Consider the following 21,647-nt stretch of genomic DNA (forward strand, 5'->3'; position numbering starts at 1 on the left):
GTAGACTACGCCAAATAGACTGCACCAAGTAGACTACGCCAAATAGACTGCACCAAATAGACTACGCCAAATAGACTGCACCAAATAGACTACGCCAAATAGACTGCACCAAAGCGTCACGCAACTCCAAAGAATGAATAGAAGTGCGGCAGTCATGTTCGAGGAGAATGAAAAGAAAAAGAGGAAGCTCTTTGAGGATGCGCCAAACTACGACGCCAACTTCTTATCCAATTATGTGAACGAGTTTAGCATAAATCACGTTGGCTTCGCCGGGGTGGGCGGCAACGAAATTAGGAGCAACGATATATGCACCGGTCAGGTGGCCGCGAATCAAGAGTGCGGCGGCGCGATATGTGCAAACCATCTGGGGGCGACCCACCTAGGTGTGAATCAAAACTCATTTGTAGCACAGGCGGAAATGGGTAAGGATCATCCCTTCCCCAACGTGCCCAACAGCAGCAACAGCGTCCACTTCAACAAAAATGTGCTAATCAACAGCATCGATGTGCTTTTAAATTTTATAAATTACAGCTGCCTTAATGAAAAGATAAAGCATGAAGTTCTTTACGACAATTTGTTGAATTTGCGTTTTCATATCATCAGTTTAAATGGCGAAAAATTCAATCAGAAAAAGATAACTGAATATTTTTTTAAAATGTAAGACACATGGAAAGGGCGTGGGGTGAGGCATAGTCAGGTGCTTCGCCCCCTGCATTCCTCGTGTGCGTTCCCTCCTGCGCAAAAATTAACTCCTTCATCAATGGCATAAAAGCGGCGAGCTGGGTTAGCTCGGCTAGCTCGGCGAAGTGGTCGAAATTATCCGAGTGATCCGCATGCTTCGAATAAGCAAAATGCGTCAGCTTTGCCAGCTGTCCCTAAATTTTGAATGTCCCCATTTATCCCCCCCACTTTGAACAATTCTGTTTACAATTTTGTTAATTATTTTTTTTTATTCTTTTTTTTTTCCTTTTTCGTTCTTCTTTTCGTTTTCCTTTTCCCCTTTTGCTCCCCTTACTTTTTAATTGCGCTGCAAAATTAACACAAATTTAGCTTCGTTATTATGTAAACCCTAATTGTTTGATCCAACGACGCGAAGGCGCAGAGGCCCAACTTGTTCATATTCCAGTCGAATGAAATTATGGGTTGAGTGGACACTTTGAGGAAATTTAATTTTTCCAACTCCCCTACAACGCCCCTTTTGCACCCCTTGGTTTCGTCAAAGATGTAATTTTTCTCAGGGTTCGTATATTTATAGAGAACCAGCTACGGAGGGGTAAGGGGGGGTGCACACGTGTTGCGTGAAGAGGTACATGTTTGTGCACACGCCTGTTTACTGCCTGTTTACATGGGCGCTCGCGTGAATATATGATCACTGGAGGTATTGTGTGCCCTCTCAGCAATGCCCATTCTCGTGGCGCTTTCCCGTTTTCCTTTGACCAAATTTTATCCGCTCATTCACGGCATCCTCCCTCTTTTAACATTTCCGTCACCTCCCAAGGAAGCAAAAATGTCCCGATTCTGTGGCAAAAAGGGGGTTCCCCAACATGTTCCTTTAAAGGGAAAAGAAATATGTACGATTTAGTTTTGCACAGGGGGGGTTTTACTATGATGTGCTGGGTTTAAGGGGGTCGCTCGTTCGTTAATTTGACTCAGATGGAAGGGAGGATTGACTGTTCCTTTGACTCATCTATTGGGGACACATCTGATGGCATGTATACGTGCTGCTACATTTCAGATGTCGCCATACTTTTTACGCGACAAAACATACCTGAAACAATCTGGTCCTTGCTGTAGGCATATCCCAAATCTTCGCTGTACACATCCAGGTTGAAGATGTAAATATTTCCTTCCAAGGTGGAGGAAATTAACTTGTTCTTTTTCGTGTCTTTCCTGTCGTAGGTCACTGCGCAGACGCCATTATTGACGTTGACCTGGCCGAGAAGGGAGGAGAAGCAAAAAAAAAAAAAAAATTGGCTATACTAGGTAATGGGGGGGAGTAACTACATCGCATGAGCAAACACATACACTAAACATGTGGTGCGATAAACTGTTTCAAAAAACAGGAGAACACATGCAGAGGTAAGATACACCGGTTTATTTACATATATATATATACATATGTCTGCGTGTGCGTGACCAGGGCGGAAAAAAGTGCTCGCCCCTCTGTTGCGCACTTCATGTTCTACTGTCATCATTTTTAAGTCGAAAAATTTGATGTCCCCATTGTCATATCCTGCACATAAATTCAGGTTTTCTTCGCCTCCCCCAAAGGGATCGTTTACTTCTATGTAGTTGTTTCCTGTTGAAGGAGTGGAAAGGGGTAGAGGAGGGAGCATAAAATGAGAACCTTAGCCCCTTTGAGGAGGCACATTCCTATGCTAAGATAAGCCTATACCTTTACAGGAATTGATATGCCCTTCTTGGACGCACTTAGCGAATAGCTCTCACCTGTCGCGACACACCAACAGTCTGGGATGTAAGCCGAGTCCTTGGGTGGCTCTAAACTAACAACCTTGGAAGGGGAGGAATAATATATAGAGCGTTTTCACAAGTGATGGCGTAGCGTGGACGTGGGGGTAAGCATCACGCGATATGCTGCATGCGGTGTGCGACCATCCTAATGGAGCCATCAATAAAGAGCCAAAAAATGAAACGTGGCCCCTTTTTCTTCCTCAGATAGCTCACTTCATTATCCGTTCTTATGTCGAATATTTTGACAGATCCATCCCTACTCGCACTCACAACTAAATTATTGTTTTTGTAGTTTTTACACTCTACTTTGTTTATGAGTTTCGTGTGCTTGTGTATGGTGTAATACGGGGTGGACATGCGGTTAATATCGTACAGAAGTATTTTTCCGTCGAATGTACCTGGCGGAGATGAGTTATGTGAGGTGGTTGTGACACAGATGGGAAGGCACACCGAGGAGGAGAGGCGCGCATGGGAAGATGTATCCGTGTAGAGAAGGATGCATGGGAAGATGTATCCGTGTAGAGAAGCGCGCATGGGGAGGTGTACCCACGAGTGGACGTACCCATCGCACACTAGTCCAAACGTTTCCCGTAGCTCACTTCTTACCGCAGGCAATGGTGTATCCTCCGGAGTAGGAGAAAAAGGGGCTGATGGTCTTTACCCCTGTGTCCGTTTCGTGGTCAGAAATGCAGGTGAACTTCCCCTTGTTCAGATTATACACATTTATGTACCCCTTTTTATTTAGCTTTTCCCCGACACCGAGAATGTCGGACTTGCCGTGTACCCATTTCACATCGTAGACGGTGTCATCGAGGGGGTGGTTTATGTGCTCAATGATTTGGGGCTTATTTTGGGCGTTCATTGGGTGTGAGTGATGGTCTACGGGGTAGAGGTGTGGCGAGGGTGGGTTCCAAAAAGTTCGTCGTTTGCGCAGAAAGGCGATTCTTCTGCTTCTTTACCTTATCGTTTCGGCGTATATATACATGGGCATGTATGTGTGCATTTTTCTTTTTCCAATTTTTGGGGATAAACAAGTACGTGTTCACAAGAATGCGTGAGAGTTTTGTTTCCTTTTGAGGTTTTTTTTTTTCCTTTTTTGTTAAGCGCAGGGATGCCGTAATGGTGGGAGTTTCCATCCACCCCCTCTGTAAAAATGGCTGAATCGTTTTGTCCCTGTTAACATAGCCATTTCTACACGTGTCCATGTGTTTTTTTTTCTTTTTTTTTTGGTCAATATAAGTGCCATATACACATGTGATTTTGCCTTTATGGCACTTTTGCTACAGTGTGTTCACCCCGTCGGTTTTCTCTTTCGTGTTGATAAGCCGATTGAGCGGGGAAGATAAAAATGGGGTGGACAATGGTACGTATACGTGTACGTTGGAAGGGGGATGAAAAAAAAAGTTGTCATATTTAAGCTAATAGAGTGAAAATTCGGTTTTCTTTTTCTTTTTTTATTCCTCTATTGGATGCCTCCACATCACATTATGCTTGTTTAACTTGCCCATGACGAGAGACCCCCCCCCAAGTGGCGTACTCTGTGAAGGAGGAAATGCCTTTGGAACTGTCTGGCTTTGGCGTAGGGAAGGACACATTTAGATGTTCACACTTTTTATGACAGTAGAGGAAGGAAAAAAAAAAAAAAAGAAAAAAATGCTGCAAAACGAGATAGTGGAGATAATTTCCTGTTGAAGAAGGTGCAAATGGGGAAACTCCTCAACTTTGTTTAGCTGCTTTTTCTTTTTTTTAACACCTTTTTGCCGGCTGATGGGGTGCCTCTTCGAGTGTTGAAAAAAAAAAGGAAATCTTCACGCCTAAATTGACATGTCACAGTGTTTATATATACAAAGGGACAGGCAAAAAAAAAAAAAAAAAAAAAAAATTGACTTTACCCCCATGTGGGACTATTACATGTAGGAGTTAATTCCAAGGTCACCGTTTTAAATGTTTGCAAAATTTTAGTTACCCTTATTTTTATATCTATAGCATGTTAGCAACCCATTTTTCCTGTCTATAGGCGCTATTCGGGAGATTTTCCCGATGGTGGGGTTGTTGCTGGTGGAAATATATATCCCCGTTTGGCTGATCAGTTTTTTTTGTGCCCCTTTGGAATATCTTCGTCAGTTTCGGTGTGGAATCCGTTTTGCAATGGCGCTTTACATATGTAGTGACAAGAGAAGGGGCCCAAAATGTGTGCAGGTGGGGAATGTTTGTGAACATACGAGCAGGAATCCTGCAAGGAGACTATTTCGTCGAAAATACCCGGTCAATCTACGCTCATGTATGCAGTGATTTTAGCACTTCCCCTCCATACATGGAAAAAAAGCTTCTTTTGCGTTATCCCCCAATGGAGGACAAAATGGTATGTTCTTATTTTTGGTCATACTACTCCAGAAAAGTTCCATCCTACATAGCTGAGAAGCGCACGTACGCCTGCTTCACCTTTTACCAGTCTGTGCAACATATTAGTGAAAGGGGTATTTGTGTAACACGGGAAGGGGGGTTACATGTTTTACGCATCCTCTTTTCCTCCACCAGAATGGCATTACATGCGATGCTTCCAAGTGGCGTGCTTTCGCTTTAGCTGAGCGCCCAAGGGGAATACCCCTTTTTCTCCCGTCAACAGTGAAATAAATTAAATGGTTCTTCTTTTCTTTTTTTTTTTTTTTTTTTTTGCAACTTCTTTTGGAATTTCCACAAGTTGATAATAAATGGAGGGCGGGATTACGGGTTCGCATTTGCACAAAGGGGCAGTGACTTTTATCACCCTGAATTTCCCCCAATTCGTATATATATATCCTTCATGTGTGAGAAGAAAAAAAAAAAAAAAAAAAGAACTGCGCCTCGTTTGACGAATAAAGATCGAAGGGATGGCTAAGAAGTGCCGCATGACTGCTCAATCTGAAGAGAAAAAAAAAGAAAAGAAAAAGGCTACAATGTCAAATGAGTGAGAAAATGTGTAAAATATACGAAGGTGTAAAAAAAAGGAAACACGGCACGCTATGGCATCGCTGCGCGATTCAACACACCCCTTATGTTTGAGTTGTCCGCTGCGCAGTGGCAAGGCCATCCGCCCACGATGACCAAGGGGGTGGCATTTCAGCCGCTCGATTTCAGCCACTACATTTCAGCGGCTACATTTCAGCGGCTACATTTCAGGCAGTCGTTTTTTTCGCCCCAGCTTCGCTTTGCTCCACAAGCCTTATGGCTCGAATAAATGTCTTGAACGTCGCGGAGAAGCCATCGGTCGCGTCGTCAATCGCTGACATTTTGAGCAAGGGAAAAATGGAAAAAAAAAAAAGTTGCAGCAAATTCAACCCAGTGTTCACCTTCAACTACAAGAGGGAGAACGAAACGTGGTCTATGTATGTGACCTCCGTCACTGGACATTTAACGGAGCAGAAGTTTGACGACAAATACCGAAACTGGATCAACACAGACCCACAGGAGTTGTTCGACGCAAAAATTACTATCTACGTTGAAAATGACAAGAAGAAAATAGAAAATAATTTAAAAAAGTACTCCAAGTTTTGCAACTTGCTAATTTTATGGCTAGATTGTGACAGAGAAGGAGAGCATATCTGCTTTGAAGTGATAAACACCTGTTTCGTGATGAACCGACAGATAAGAATTAAGCGGGCCCAATTCTCAGCTGTGACAGAGAAAGACATCATTCATGCCATTAACAATTTGAAGTATCCCAATCGAAATTTAGCTTACAGTGTCGATGTACGCAGAGAAATTGATCTAAGGATGGGTTCTATTTTTACTAGGTTCCTCACCATCAGGTATGTCCATTTGATTAAGACAGGGACAAATATTATTAGTTATGGCCCCTGCCAGTTCCCCACCTTGGGATTTGTGGTAAACAGATATATGGACATAAAAAATTTTGTAAAGGAGTACTACTGGTCTATCAAGATGCAGTACTTTTACGAGGGGGGAGGCAAATCAGGTGATGAATCAGAAGGAGGGGGTACCTCAGTGAGGAGAAAAAAAAAATCACAGAAGAAAGAAAAGAAGAGGAAAAAGGAAAACACGAATCAGAATACCATCGTCGATTTTACCTGGTCCAGGTTAAGGTTGTATGATCATCTGGCTGTGGTCCTCATTTACGAAGAACTGCTAAAGAACCCTCTATGCAAGATAACAAATATATACGAAAACGAAGTGAAGAAGTACCGCCCCCTTCCGCTGAATACTCTCCAAATGACGAAATTGGTGTCGAGGCACTTTCATATATCCTCCAAGCAGTGCATGAATATCGCGGAGAAGTTGTACAATAGAGGGTTCATTAGCTATCCTAGAACAGAAACGAATTACTTCCCCAGCAGTATGAATTTACGAAGCATTGTATCCGAGCTGAAGAAAAATAAAGTTTTCGGATCCTATGCCAAGAAATTATCGGAAGGGAACAATTTTAAGGAGCCTAGAAAAGGGAAGCTAAATGATCAAGCACACCCACCTATACACCCCGTTAAAAATATGCACAAGACAGAAAAGGTAGAAGAGAAGGAATGGATCATTTATGAACTTATCTGTAGACACTTCTTAGCTGTATGTAGCGATGATGCAATTGGATTTAACAGTAAAGTGGTGGCCACCATTGGAAAGGAGGAATTCTTTTGTAAAGGATTAAAAATTATAAAAAAAAATTACCTAGAAATTTATATATACGAAAAATGGAATGATAAAATTATTCCACCATTTCAAGTGAACCAAGAGTTCCATCCCTACAGCTTGTTAGTAGAGGAAGGAATCACACAGCCTCCACAGTACCTCTCTGAATGTGACTTACTCTCCCTCATGGATAAATATGGAATAGGTACTGATGCGACTATGCATGAACATATAGAAAATATCCAGAAAAGGAATTACGTCTTTAAGGATAGGAAAAATTTGTTTGTTCCGACCAACTTGGGGATCGCTCTTGTGTTATCGTACAAGAAATTTAAGGACATCGGGGTGGACTTGACGGAACCCTCTCTTCGCGCAAAGATGGAAAAGGATATGACTCTTGTTGCCTCAGGCACCAAGGAGAAGGACGAAACAATACGCAACTACATAGACATAATGAAGTATATTTATCAGGAGATATACAATCGGATAGACCTTCTCGACGAGCAGATTAAGTACTACTTACATAGTGCCGCGCGAGTTGGGCTCTGCTAATATATATATATATTTTTATCCTCTCTTGGGGAACAACCTCGTATGTTGAGAAGTAGGCAACGGGGGTGGGAAGGGGCGCCTTTCATGCTTTTCTTTCCATTTTTTTGCTTTTTTTTTCGTTTTTTTCCACGTGGATGCTACTACTGTCCAGATGTACCTCGCCACGCTTTCTTCGTTTCTAAAAAGGGGAGAAAATTTATCCATCCACTGGGGTCATATACAATTTGCTTCTTTTTTTTTCCGTTTTAATAACCTACGATGAGCGTCGCTGCGGGATTATGTGCCTACATTTCACGCCTATCGACGTTACACGTTTAGGAAGTCTGGGTGTGCACACCTGACGAAGCATTTCCGCGTGCGATCATTGTGTGCTGTATCATTTTTTGCCTTAGGCGCCGCGCTGCCAACCTTTTCCGCATTCTTGGAGGCATCCTTCGCCCCCTTTCCATCAATTCTGTCGCGCCACGAGGCCCTATGCACAGTGCGCATTTGTAGAAACCCATGTAGGAGAAACATAACACGCTAGGACTTTCTTAGGAGAGGTTTCCACCGGGGGGGTAACCATACATGCATACACCGTTAGTGGTGAAGTCTTTTTTTTTATAACAATACAAAGCGAAGTCTAATGAAACGACATAAATCTTTTATGAAACAATAATTTAAAAAAAAAAAAAAAAAACACGTCAGTTTCAACGGTATCGTAACTTGCTATGAAGGGAGACATATGCAACATGTGAAGGTTGTTTTTTTAATTATGGGCTTGGAAACGTACATGCACGCAGGCGTAGGAAAGAAAAAAAGGTTAAAAAGGGGTTAAAAAGGCATTAAAAAGAGGTTAAAAGGGGATTATAAAAGGGTGTATATCTCTACAGAGATTTGCACGCGTCATATGAGGATGCATGCGGGGTATAAATTTCAAAACATATGCCAGTGTGTTAATTCGTTTAATTATCGCAAGCAGTGCATGGGGCGACAGTTTGGTAGGCGCATTTGTGCAACGTGCCATGTTGTGGGGACATCTTTTCGATTCGCCTCTTTTCCACGCGACGGACGCTTTCAAAATTTGCTTCACACTGGATGTGCGTCTCTGCAGTGGCTTACTCTTCACCATCACCACGCTTCTTCAGGCACTTCGCATTTACGGTACGACGACAGGTCTCTTGATAACAATGGGGAAGTAGTTATAAATGTAGGTAGTCCAGATTCCCATAAACAAACCGACAAACATAGCAATGACGAGGAAAGTGGAAATAGTTTCGATGTCTTTCTTCTTCTTAGCCTTTTTAAGCTCCTGAACGAAGACCAAAAAGGGTACTGTATTGAACCATCCATTGGTGAAGGCGAACATGGCCATACAAATGCACTGCTGGACAATGTTGGTAAAGATGGGGCGCTTTGAAGCAGCATTGATAACAAACCAAGGAATAAACAAAAGACGAAGGAAGTTAAGGATGAGTAACTTGTTAAGGGAAAAGGTGAACCATTTAAAAATTTTCATATGACTCAAATTTGGAGGGTATCGACTGACAAAATCGAAGACTTGAAACATTCCCACAATTAAGGTAACATGGTAATCTGAGATGTTGTGACTTTCTTGCCATTTTTTGTGTCCTACACCAGGAAATAATTGTAGGGAGAGCCAGTTTACTAAAAACATGGCTAAGATGGCTTTGTAACTATCTTTAATTAGTTCCCAGTAGGTTAGTCCTTCTTCCTTGTTTTTGCCCTTGTCCTTGCCCTTATATTCTTCCTCTTTGGACACTTCGCTAGGGGAGAGCTCCAAGTTGCACACACTAAATATGATAGCCAACACTAGACAAACTTCACAAATGATGTAGAGGTATAGCAACTTGGATTTATTTACTCCAAACTTCTTCTCGGCAGGTACAATCTGATCTAGTAGCAAATTTATTATAAATATAAACACTCCTGAGATACCAATTCCTGCTGACATGTACCCACTCATATTTTCTTTCATCGTTGTCCCAACACCGAATGCAATCGTTTGGGCCAGTCCTGCGTTTATCCCTATGACTATGAAAGCTATTAGGCAATAGGTGTCAAACTGCTCGAAGGTAAAAAATTGGTGAGCTATTTGAAACCCTGCACACAGGATGGCTAACCCTCCTAACGTGAACGGCAATAACATCTTAGGCACCTTGACGAAAAGGGCTATAATGGACGAAGAAACTAAACCGGTTATCTGAAATGTGTTGTATTTAAAATTTATATTTAAGCCCAAAGCTGTGTTCCATACATTTAATGAACTGAGACCAATCAGGATGAACGTTAGTGGAAAAAGCAACTGTTCCTTCTTCGTCAGCTTGGATCCATCTTTACCGTCTTTGGCTTCTCCGGCCTTCTTCTCAATGTCGATCATGGTTTTGGATGACTCTTTGCTTATGCTCATTTTGGAGAACGTTTTACAGAAGCGAGGATCACTTTCCTTTCTTCGCCTCTATGATGGGGTTGCGTGCCTTCTTCACGTTGCCTCGAAAAGAGGGAAGCACTCCGGTTATGCGTAGAAGGCTCCTTGCAATATGCAGAGTTCACCGCCTTGCGATTTAAAAAAAAATCTCAGCGGTAGAGCTCAAGGGAGAAAAAAAAATAAATAAAACACCAAGTGATACAAAACCTTGGCTTCTTCACGGTGCGCAGCGAAGTAGCAAAAAGACATTCGTCAAGGCTTATCACCCATATCTGTTCCAATCACAAACGGAGACGAATATGTATAATTATATACATATGAGGGAAGCTGGAAGGGAAGAAAAAAAAAGGAGAAAAAAAAGAAGAGAAAAAGAAGAAAAAAAAAAATGTTTATTAAAGCAGTACATTTGATGCCGCCATGTAAAAAACTGGTGGCAAAAAATCCTCCGCAGAAGATGCATATAAAACGTGCTACATATGTGTAGTAGATATACATGTAATTATTTTAACTTCGATGATTCGAGTCTCTTATTTTTATTTTTATTTCTATTTTTCACCGCGCAGTGTTTGCTATTATATCTGCTAACATGGAGTTGCGGAAGGCTCTCCCACTCTATACCCCAATAAAAAGTCGAAAGTTCCTTTTACACTACGCTCAGGGATAAGCATGCAGGGGCATTTATTCAAACATCATATATGTAGTAAAAATATATCACGTGTGCATATTGCCGTATGGTCATTTCATATGCGTGAGACATCGCGCAGGCGTACGTAGGCTGAATGTACTGATTCGCCTCAAGCGCACGCCGCTTGGACCCTGCTGAAATACTTATGCCGGAGAAGGGCGCCCCGCATATGCAGTCGGAAAAAATATTGCCAAAAAATAAATGAAAAAAAAAATATACGAAAAAATGTACGAAAAAAAAATAAATGCATAATATATAAGATTATATATATTTATGATGCACATGAGCATTCGTAGTGCCGAAAATTATAAACGTGTTTGATGGCCTCCCCCCCACTGCCTTAACGCAACAGCATGCGAGAGTTGACATTTTTCCAAAAGTTAGCTCCATGGAGTGATTTTTTTTTCGCCCTTTCGCACAAGAGCTAAAAAAAAATAGTTGGTAAATAGAGTCATGTTGTAATACAGAGTGAGGAGAAAAAAAAAGGGGGAAAGGAGTTTTATAGAAATTATTTAAGTTAAGGATATGAGAGAAAACCCAAAACAACGGCACGAAGATCGGGATGCGGTGTGTATATAAATAGCACCCCTATTTGCATATATGCAGGTGGTTCACGGCGCACGTAATACGTATAATTATACATGCATACATACAGATACATATATATCACGTATAGCCCTCGACATGAAGGAAAAATTTCGCCGATTTATCTGCTCCCATCTTTACCATTCTCACGTTCGCAGTTTTAAACAGTCCGAGTTGTAGGTTTTGTAAGCCGCACAAATTGAGGCGTCTTTTTCGCTACACTCTTTCTCCTGTCCGTAGATTTAACGAAAAAAAAGGTACCCGCCGCTTCCGAACTAATTAGCAGAATATCCCCGCTTTGTGGATGTTGTGCGTGTTGCATCAAGTTAGGAACCCGTGGTATGTTAAAAAGGATGTTGGGTTTTAAAATTAAAAAGTGAAAAAATCGCCTGTGTCATTGTGCATATTTATATATATACCTATGTATCCATATATGTATGTACATACGAATTCGGCAAAGGAATAGCGGGGGATTCAAGAAAAATGACGACGTGCGTAGGATACGTCGTTGAAGATAAAAAGGTAATTACTAATGGTGGAACACAGTGTGAAAAAAAATCTTTTAATGACACGAATGCGAGGAGACGCCTGCAGTGTTACGTGTGCATATGATTGCCTCGCGTTGCAGCGTAGTATATGAAGAAGATACCTTTCCAGCAGTTGGTGCCGAATTGTGTATATAATATATGTGGGGATAAGTGGCCATCAAAATTACAAAGTTTGTTTTTTTTTTTTTTTTCTCACCTTAAAGGTAAAAAAGGGGAACCTTGAAAAAGATGTATCTTGACGCGTGCTGCACTACGTGTTTAACATTTGACGCGGCCTACAAATTGTGTTCCAAAGGGGGAGAAAATTTTATGGAGAGGCAGGGAGGACGTGCGAGGCGTATTTCGTATGTTTTTGATACACAAATAAATGCATATAACATGCGCACATAATTTACATGTACACTCGTTTGGGGCATTTTGACCCAGGCCTAAGGGTTCCACTAACCTGGGTATAAAAAGCGACATAAACAGCACACACGCTTGTGTTTATGAATAGCTGCGAGGGGAAGGAAATGAGTTGTTCGTTGTGTGGAGGTAGCATGATGATCTACTGCCACTTCCCCCTTGCAGGGTTCCGATTGTGGAGAGAGTGATCTTTGCAGAATTGCTGATTGGCCATTTCGAATCTGCCGCTTGGCCCCATGACGCTGTTTCACGCCTTACGATCATCGGCAAAATTAGGGTCGAAATAAGGGGCATGAAAATAGCATTGAAGGGGTATAAGAAAACGGAAACGAATGGCGTCAAATATATAAAAAGAATTGATATAAAAAATAATATCGAGCCGATTGTTATGCATGTAGAGAAAATTATTTCCTCCTTGAGAATTATTTGTGTTTTGTCCTAAAAAAAAAAAAAAAAAAAGGGGGGGAAAGGTTTCATCGAAAGTTGCGTGTGGTCATCCGGCGCACCGTCTTAAAAGGGGATTCACTTGGCCTCGCCGCGCTTCGTCCGGTTCCTGCACACCGTGTGCGCCCGCGTGATACCTTAATTAAGGGGTAGAACATAGGAAACGAACAGGAGAACAGGGAGCATACCAAAAAAATGGCCTAACAGGGGGAGGAAAAGCATATTTTGGCATATGAGCACCTGTATGTACGTGTATATATGTATAGAAATATATCTTCTTGTATGTGCTGCCAAGGGGATAGAAATACATTCAGACAGGTGGTTGCGCTCCCCCACCCCCAAGACATACACACTCCCGCGTGCCTTCTCTCCTGTTGCACAAAAGGCTAAGCGTGCGTTTAGGTCCCTTACCGGTAGAAATATTATGAGGGAAAATAACAAGTACAGAAGGAGAAGAAAGAGAATTATGAAAATGTTTAACACAGAGAGGACGCACAGCGTTCTGTAGTTTTCGAAAAATTCGGAGTAGCTGCTTAGCAAGTAGTTCAGGTTTTGAATGTTCAGCACTTTCTGAGGGAGGGGAGAAGGCGACGTGGGAGAGGATATAAGCGCTGCCCAAATTGGGGAAGGCGCGTTCATATAGCTAGACACACACGTGCGCCAAGGATGAATATGCAGATATTGTAACGGAATGGCACAGCACGAAAAGAAAGCTGTGGAAAGGGTTAGGCAGGCGCAGCGTATGAAAAAGAAAAATAGATAACAACACGAAACCACGCTCAAGCACATCCACAACACACGGGGCTGCACAGACGGGACGACGCGCATAATGCACATTCAGAAAAGTTCATCTGGCGATGGAACGAAAATTATTTGGAACGATCAAATGAAGTGAGACGGAAGGCACGGAATGGCATTACAAGTAGCGTTTGTGCAGTGTGGCATGTGGGCTGTGCTATGGTGCATCTTTTTTTTTAGGGTTTAGGATTCATAATTTTCTTTCTCATTTTTTTTCTCATTTTTTTTTTTTATTTTCGCCCTCGCGAGGATTTCGCTGGAGCCTAACTTGTTTGATGTAGTAAGACGGATCCACCTTGATGAGTGATTCCCCCCTGTTCACGAAAACCTTTTCCTCGTACTTGAGCACATTCTTACTGGGGCAAATCGTTTCGGTGAGGACTCCATTTTCGGTGATGGTCTTCATTTTGGGGTTTCGAGCTGGTGGAAATTAAAGCGAGGGGGTTGCGACGGTTGCGATGGTTGCGGCGATTGCGACTATTGCGATGATTACGAAAAATCCGGCAGAGTGGCGCAGAATGGGACAAAGCGACGATTAAAAGTAAGGGTTTAAAGGAGGGAAAGCAAATGCTATTTATTATATCTCGCCCAGCTGGCAAATAAGCGGGTGATCTGACGTATACACATTCGTACAAAAAAATTCCATAATAAAATTGGAAGTTTGTTTTGTTTTGAAAGAGTGGCGTGAACGGAGTTGCACGAATGTGGTGGCACCAACGAAGAGGAAGAAAAACATAATGGAAACAGAGCTAAGCGCACATGCGCAGTGACAAGCGGGACGTGCATTAAAAGAAGCGTTTGATTGTGTGTCCCTTTTTCAGACTCGAACGGGGGAGTACCCTGAACGTTCGCGCACTTCACTATACATGTCCCAAAATGAACAAAATGGGATTTAAAAAATTTTAAACTTATAATTTCAAAAAATTCATATCTTTGGAGGAGGGCCTTAATTAGCACATTTGGTTTGCTCATCAAATGGTTTTTTTTCTCCTGAGCTCAGAGAAAAGGCGTCTGCCGTTCTGGTATATCGTGTGCTTTTTCAACCTTTGCCGGGATTTCGGCCTTGCTCGTTAGCTTTGCTCATGAGTCGGAGATTGTACAGATTAAGCACTATCATTTTTTTCATGTTACACCAATGAGATACATGTGCCGGGGTGCGGCTTGCTAGGCTCCCGGTGGTTCCAAAGGGAAGCGCACTTGCATGTGTGTTTGCAATTTTGTTCCTATTTGTATAAGCATTGCAGTACTCTTACTACTACAATAGCGTTCTTGTTCATTTCCATGCCCCTCAGGTTGCGTACGTTTTGGCGATTTTTCGTGATGCCACTCTCACGGCAGAATTACCAACAGCTCAATGTTTCAATTAAGCACTGAGGGGGACATCCTGTTTTTTGTATTTTTTTGTCGGATAAAATTGAGGCGTGTATTAATCCCCCCATGGGTACTGTGCCGTTTCATTCACCTCATTAAATTCCAATTGATAGTCATGCTGCACGTAAGCATATATGTATGCACGTGTGTATGCGGACACCCACGGCTTGTTTTCATTTCGCGAAAAGGAAAAAAGCACATTTTGAAAGAGCGGAAAAAAGTGGCAAAATGGAATGTACCTTTTAGCTGCGCGTAACTGTTTTTTTTTTTTTTCTTCTTCTTCCCCCCCCGTGATGGTTTCCCGTTTGGTAGTTAAACTATTTTTGACGTTTTCGATTTAGTGAAAAATGCTAACAACCTTCTGTGCGAATAAATAGTGACGGTGATAAATTTCGCGAAGATTTTATTGCAGAATTTCTTTTCCATTTTTGTGGAGAATATATTTTACGGAGGCTTTGCATTGTGAAGCGAGGCTCCACCCCCACCCCGCCTGGAGATCATCGCTCCCTAGTGACAACCCCCTTCTATGTAGGAGATGCCAATAAAAAAGGATGTTGAGAAAAATCAACATAGCGTCGTCCAATCGTTTTGCTAAGGGAGAAAATACCAGCCAAGCTAAGATCAAGGGAAATGACAAAGACGCCCAGGAGGAAGAACATTCCCTGTCCGATGAGGTGACTGGACCCGCGACGGATGAAGGGAGTGATGAGGATACTAATGAATCCAAGGCAGCTGAAGGAGGAAATTTTGGATTAAACGACTTTCTAACATATAAAGAGAACTCACAAGTTTTGAAAAAATTTTTTATATTTGTTTTATTAATTATTTTGGCGCCAATAATTTTAATAGTCCTGTACAAGTACGTCTTTACGTGGTGCTTCAAAATATCGAAGGACACCTCCCTTCTTATTAGCCTTTTTTTCGTAGTGATTTACATCATCTCGCTGACCTTGCTGTATGCCTACTTGGCGTTCAGTGAGAGGGAGCTGGCAGACCACGGGGTTTGCAACAGGCACCAGAGGAAGTGGAGGTAGCAGCATGGTGGAAAAAGGAGCAGAGGAACGCACCAAATAAGCATAACAACTCGGGGCTGATTTTTTTTTTTCACGTGTTATGTTGACCATTGTCTATGCCATTTTTACTTTATTTTTATCCTTTTGTTTTTTTGTTTGAAAATGTGAAAATTTTTACCTAATGGTAATTTTAAGAATTATTACCTATTGGTAATTTTTTTTTTTCTTTTTGTGTCTACCCTTTGCGTGGATTCATCAGAAGGGGCGTGTGCCCCATTTTAGCTCTCCTGTTTTACTCATTTGTGCACATGATGTAAGAAAAAGGCAGTGGCAGAATGCTAGAAAATATTTTAACAGTGCAGAGGAATGAACCACTAGATCATTCCTTTTTTTCGCTGTCTGACATGTATCATTTTTTTTTTTCTTTTTTTTTTTTACGTTACAAGCATTTTATTTAACTTAATAATTCAGTTAATTAAAAGACGCCTTTTTTGAATATGCTCATACGATGCGGTGTTTGTTTGTCTTGATCTGCGAGTGCGGGGATATGAACCTACCGCGTTACATTAGCTTTGGCAAAATGGCACACATAAGTGTGCCGCGCGTGGGCGAAGCGTGACGATAGGCCGCTACACCGTCATACTGCTTCACGGTTACCCCGCCACACCGCGGACCCCCTTGTTGCCAAATTACGCGAATGGTGAAGCGACCCCGTGTTGTGATGATGCCCCATCCGATCCGTTATCAAAACAATTATTTTTAAAAGGATTTAAAAATAGGAATACACTTACAAAGTATTCTTTTTTTTTTTTTTTTTTTAATCTTTAAATATGTTTTATATGGAAGTACCGAAAAGGGGGGGTGGGGGAAAAAAACAACAAAGGAAAAAGGAAATTAATGCTACTAATAATAAAAGAATTATTCTGTATCTTAAATAGGGAAATGATAAATGTTTAAAATGTGGTTTATGGGAAAAAAAAAATATGTAAATAGGTAAATATGCAGAACTGAATAATTTGAATTGTGAGTGTGTTTATGTAACAACCTGGTATTTTTTTTTTCTTTTTTTTTTTTTTTTTTTTTTTATATGTTAAATTGTAAACACAATATAATCACATTGATTTCTCGCAGCAAACGTGGCATGGCAACAATTTGTTTTGCCTTTCCTTGCATCTCTCTGGGCATACGCCTGATGTGCGTCTATGTGTATGTAGGCACATACATATATATAGGACATATACATATGTGAAACTCCATACATGCAATATATGAGCACACATATATGGGCGCATCTGTTTCACAAGCGCCCATATCATGCACATAACGCATACCACAGAGACGGGTTCCATTCCTACACTAGGAACGCGTCTTCGTTTATCTTTTTCACAGGCGTTGCAGTACTTGTCACTGAACATTTTGACTTTTAATCTGATATATATGGTTATCCTTTTTCCTCTTTTTTTTTTTTTTTTTTTTTTTGTTTTTTGCTCCTTGCTCCTTATTCTTAATTACAAATATGTAAATGAATTCTTATGTAGAAATGCATAGCACAGAAACAAGAACTTGCTAATAGTTTCTAAATTTTTTTTTTTTTTGGGGGGGGAGGGGGGAGAGGAAGACGAGCCCATATAACAGAAGCAGGATTGTAAGTATGTGTACACATGTGCGTATACCAATGTGTGGCTCTACGCATGCATCATATGTGCAAAAAAAACCGGCATGTGGATCCGCAGGCACAGTGGGAAAACATGCACATGGGGCTATATTTTTGTATAGGCACCTATATGCAATGGAATGATACACGTCTCCCCCTCTGTCGTCGTCTTCTTTTTCTTGTTCTTCTTCTCCTCCTCCTCTGTTTCTTTTTCCTCTCTATTCCTTCTCATTGTGGTTAAAAACCTGCAGCCCCGTGGTCTCTATCCAAGCATCCTTAAACACGTTTTCGTCATAGGTGAAGTTCAGTCTGGGGGATGGTCCGTGTCTGTATCCAACGGCCAAGCCATTCAAGATAGCTTTTGCCACATCAAGTTTTGAAGCATTGGGGTGTTTGTATATGCTTCCGGAAAATAAGCAGATTCTACACGTGTTCATTCTTACGTGTTTTATTTCTTCACGTTTGACCAAACCGTTGTAATCACATAGAGCCGTCATCAGATTTTCTGCCGTTTCATGAACCGCCTCGATAAATTCTTCTACCGAGCTGTAGTTCTTTCCTTTGGGTCCAACGACATATACCATGCCCATGTTTTTCTCTTTCTTATGTGGGAAGTTCTTTTTAAATGTCACGATGAAGACAGATCCCGTGGTGTAATCATCCCCTTCCTTTAAGCTGCTTCGGATTCTACAGAGGGCTAGTTTCACATCTGGGTATTTTTTGTCCAGGTTATCGTTTATTACGGATTTTATTTCGTCATCGGTTTTATCGCCATGCTCTTGTACAGCTTTGTTTAGGAGATCCTGTTGGGTGGTGATAGTGGTGATAGGGGTGATAGTGGTGTTGTTGTCGTTGTTGTTGTTGTTGTTGTTGTTGTTATTGTTGTTATTGTTGTTGTTATTGTTGTTGTTGTTGTTGTTGTTGTTATTGTTGTTGTTGTTGTTGTTGTTGTTGTTGTTGTTGTTGTTGTTGTTGTTGTTGTTGTTGTTGGCGGGATGCATTACATAGGGTGGGAAAACACCAACATGGTTTCCCAGCGGTGATGCTGGTACACATTGGAGGGCCTCTTGTAGGGCGCTCCTTTCACGCACTGGCCCCCCTCTCTTAAATCCGCCATTTTATCCCTGCTTACCTTGAACAAGTCCTCATATTTATCAACCTCCTGGTTTTGCGAAGACAATAGATCGGCAAAGGCTCCGTTGATACCATCACCCCCTACGTATAAGTTGCTATCTCCCGCATTGACAGAGCAAATATATTCATTAGGATTTTCATCAAAGATGGGGGTAAATCCATCAGTCTTCTCATGGAAGCTGACATAGCCTGGTGATATTCTGGAGCCTTTAAAATCTGGGTGCTTTTCCATATAAATTTTTAACCCGGGGGTGTACGAATAATTGGAGTTAAAGTAACTATACGAAGTTTCAATTTTGACAACAAAGGCTGCATTTTTTGACTGGAGGGACGACTGTAGTTGGACACATAATGGTAAAGCATCACCTAAACCACTGAGGATAATGTACTTGGTTCCTCCTGCTAGTAATTCCCTTGCTGTTCTCTCTAGAAATCTCCTCGTTCTTTTTACTGACACTAGTAAAACTTTCGAGTTTGGAAATTCTTTTTCATCAACGCTGTTTTGTTTTTGGTTATTTTTTTTTTCATTTTCCATTTTGACTGCGTTTCGCGTGTGTCTGTTTATACGTACGTGGACGTGTGTGTGTCTACTAATGGAGGTATGTATATGTGCCTATTTGTTTTGAGTCGGGCGCGAATTGGTCTAATTGGTTTAATTGGTTTAACTGGTCAAATTGGTCTAATTGGTTTAATTTGTTTAATTGATTTAATTTTTTTTTTTTTTTCGGTGTCGTGTCACGTTGACGTTACCTACGTCAGTTTTGTTTATTTGGTTATCTACCTACACGTTAGCATACATACGCGTTTTACTGCACCTTCTTTGGTGATGGCTATATTTTGTTTTGGGGGTTCTGCCAAAATGGGTAGTCAACTTGGTTGTGCTGCTCCTATTGCGATATCTGTAGTGGGTAAATGGGGGGTAAAAGAAATGGGCCATGAGGGGATGCAGAAGGAGGGGGTTCATCACAGGCGCGCGAAGGTATGTATGGGCACCCCTCACAAGCGGCATGTTTTACGCGTATAATTGCATATATGCCTATGTATGCACAAAGGATGATATCTATATATATGCGCGTATGTATATGTGCTGGGTGCCTGACGCAGGAAATGGGACTCATAAGTTGGCCAGTCCGGTTTTTCCCCGCATTGCCCTTTGGGCGATTGACCGCTTTGCCCTTTTTTGCTGCCTTACGGTATTATTCGGGTTTGCGTTCCTCCCTATGTATTGTTTTGTTGATACCAATATGTTCACTTTTTTCTCATTATTTTTTTCTTTTTGTTAAGGTAAAAGTTCTTAGTTGTTCGTTCGGAGATTTGCTGGTTTTCCGGATTGGATGTTAGCTGGAGTGATGTTTTTTTTTGGTTTATCCCGCTTAAATCGTTTATTCGCAATTATCTCATTGCTTGTTTTTTTTATTTATTTAATTTAATTTTTCCTTCTTAATCTTATTCTTCTTTTTTTTTTGTATTCCTTGGTTTTATTTTTTTTCTTTGTTTATTTATTTTATTTATCTTTTTTAATTATGGTTTCGTTTTCCTATTTCCTGGTATGTTTTTTTTTTTAAGTTTCGCTTAATTTTTTATAAAAAATTGTGGATTCTGTAAAGGGGTAAAAAGCTGAAGTAAAAAATAAGGGGTTTATTTTTTTTTTTTTTTTCCTTTTAGTACTTTTTTTTTTTACTTCTGTAGGCTAATATTTTTGTTAACATTTTACTTCTTATATTTTCTTTTAGTTTTTTTTTTTTTATGCTTATTTTTTGATAATTGTTTTGCAACTTTCTCTTACTTTTTCGTGGCTGGCGAAGGTTCGCGAATTGGGCTCACTGGTATCATACAATTATTATATGGGGGTGGGCGGGTTGAATGAAAAATCGCCGGTGAATGTGCTATGTCATGTAGGTATATATATATTATAAGTAGATATGCATAGGCGTTTATGTTTGTACACGTGCGCCGCCGGAGAAGGCAAGGTTTGCAGATGGCTTCCTGTTTTGGAGAACCGTTTCTGTCGTGCGTCAGTGAAGCGAAGCGGGAACCAAGCTGTCAGCGCATGTACGGATTGTTACATATATATATACGGATATTATATATGTATATATCATTATATATGTGTATTTCTTATGCGCGTATGCGCTTTTGTGCCGGGAAACACTTCACCGTGGCTATGCTACCCCACCTTTGCTTCTTTCCGCGAGCGGTTGCGCGGTTTTTTAATTTTGCTTTTACCGTGCGGTATATGTGATATATATATGTATATACATACATATATTTTAGATATGTACTCGAGTATGCCGCTTATCCGCGCATAACATATTTTTCCCCGTTGGTAAATAAAAAAAAATCGCGCCTTTGAATATCTTCTCCACTGAAGGAAATATTCCTTGCGGGTTATTTTCCACTGACAAAAACAGGAACACTAATTTTCTGGCCCTTTTTTAACGTCGTTTTCGGCCTGGTCTTCCCATCAATTCATTTAGGTTTATTTGCTGCAATTGTTTTTTTTTCCATCCGTGTACAGTGTCTAGTCCAGTCCAAGTGACCGTCGAATTTCCACTCTTCGCAAATAAATGGTATTTTCTTGTTTTCACAGTTCTGCCTTATGTTTTAAAGGAGTTCGCCTTCTTCACTTGTGGTATTTTAGCTTGTCATTATTTTGGATAGTTTTTCATGACTGCTATTTTGTTGGCTTTGTTTTTGTGTGATTTTGTTCCAATTCGCATCACTCGGTTTGATCAATTTATTTTCCTTTTTAATTTTTTATTTTCTTTGCCCCTGGAGTTCCGTAGAGTGCGTAATTAGCCACCCGACACACTCCATGACGCGGTCAACTGATGACAATGCATTGAAACATCCATCAGTCCACGAAAGAAAAGGGAAGATGAGCGAAGGGTGCCGTAGGGGTGTGTTCCTTCCTTGTACGTACATTTAAGTTTATCAC

General features: G+C 41.0%; 7 protein-coding genes across 7 annotated transcripts; 3 read left to right on the forward strand and 4 right to left on the reverse strand.

The window, feature by feature from the left end:
* Window positions 1-133: 133 nt before the first annotated feature.
* C922_01957 (hypothetical protein) lies at window positions 134-661 on the forward strand (the record flags this gene model as incomplete). The annotated part of the gene is made up of 1 exon (XM_008817556.1): window positions 134-661. One exon carries the CDS (start codon window positions 134-136, stop codon window positions 659-661), a length of 528 nt encoding a protein of 175 aa, XP_008815778.1.
* Window positions 662-1,035: 374 nt separating this feature from the next.
* C922_01958 (hypothetical protein) lies at window positions 1,036-3,334 on the reverse strand (the record flags this gene model as incomplete). The annotated part of the gene is made up of 7 exons (XM_008817557.1): window positions 1,036-1,263; window positions 1,480-1,550; window positions 1,769-1,931; window positions 2,175-2,299; window positions 2,449-2,512; window positions 2,686-2,870; window positions 3,079-3,334. 7 exons carry the CDS (start codon window positions 3,332-3,334, stop codon window positions 1,036-1,038), a joined length of 1,092 nt encoding a protein of 363 aa, XP_008815779.1.
* Window positions 3,335-5,676: 2,342 nt separating this feature from the next.
* On the forward strand, window positions 5,677-7,644 carry C922_01959 (DNA topoisomerase III; the record flags this gene model as incomplete). The annotated part of the gene is made up of 1 exon (XM_008817558.1): window positions 5,677-7,644. The coding sequence occupies one exon, from the start codon at window positions 5,677-5,679 to the stop codon at window positions 7,642-7,644; it is 1,968 nt and encodes a 655-aa protein (XP_008815780.1).
* A 1,138-nt stretch (window positions 7,645-8,782) lies between these two features.
* C922_01960 (hypothetical protein) lies at window positions 8,783-10,054 on the reverse strand (the record flags this gene model as incomplete). Its single annotated transcript, XM_008817559.1, has 1 exon — window positions 8,783-10,054. One exon carries the CDS (start codon window positions 10,052-10,054, stop codon window positions 8,783-8,785), a length of 1,272 nt encoding a protein of 423 aa, XP_008815781.1.
* A 2,033-nt stretch (window positions 10,055-12,087) lies between these two features.
* Window positions 12,088-13,943, reverse strand: C922_01961 (hypothetical protein; the record flags this gene model as incomplete). Its single annotated transcript, XM_008817560.1, has 6 exons — window positions 12,088-12,165; window positions 12,336-12,386; window positions 12,554-12,733; window positions 12,877-12,939; window positions 13,151-13,309; window positions 13,806-13,943. The coding sequence occupies 6 exons, from the start codon at window positions 13,941-13,943 to the stop codon at window positions 12,088-12,090; spliced, it is 669 nt and encodes a 222-aa protein (XP_008815782.1).
* A 1,516-nt stretch (window positions 13,944-15,459) lies between these two features.
* Window positions 15,460-15,942, forward strand: C922_01962 (hypothetical protein; the record flags this gene model as incomplete). Its single annotated transcript, XM_008817561.1, has 1 exon — window positions 15,460-15,942. The coding sequence occupies one exon, from the start codon at window positions 15,460-15,462 to the stop codon at window positions 15,940-15,942; it is 483 nt and encodes a 160-aa protein (XP_008815783.1).
* A 1,851-nt stretch (window positions 15,943-17,793) lies between these two features.
* On the reverse strand, window positions 17,794-19,244 carry C922_01963 (hypothetical protein; the record flags this gene model as incomplete). The annotated part of the gene is made up of 2 exons (XM_008817562.1): window positions 17,794-18,639; window positions 18,708-19,244. 2 exons carry the CDS (start codon window positions 19,242-19,244, stop codon window positions 17,794-17,796), a joined length of 1,383 nt encoding a protein of 460 aa, XP_008815784.1.
* Window positions 19,245-21,647: the final 2,403 nt, after the last annotated feature.

The sequence above is a fragment of the Plasmodium inui genome, assembly GCF_000524495.1.
Source record: "Plasmodium inui San Antonio 1 unplaced genomic scaffold supercont1.6, whole genome shotgun sequence".
Classification (NCBI taxonomy): domain Eukaryota; phylum Apicomplexa; class Aconoidasida; order Haemosporida; family Plasmodiidae; genus Plasmodium; species Plasmodium inui.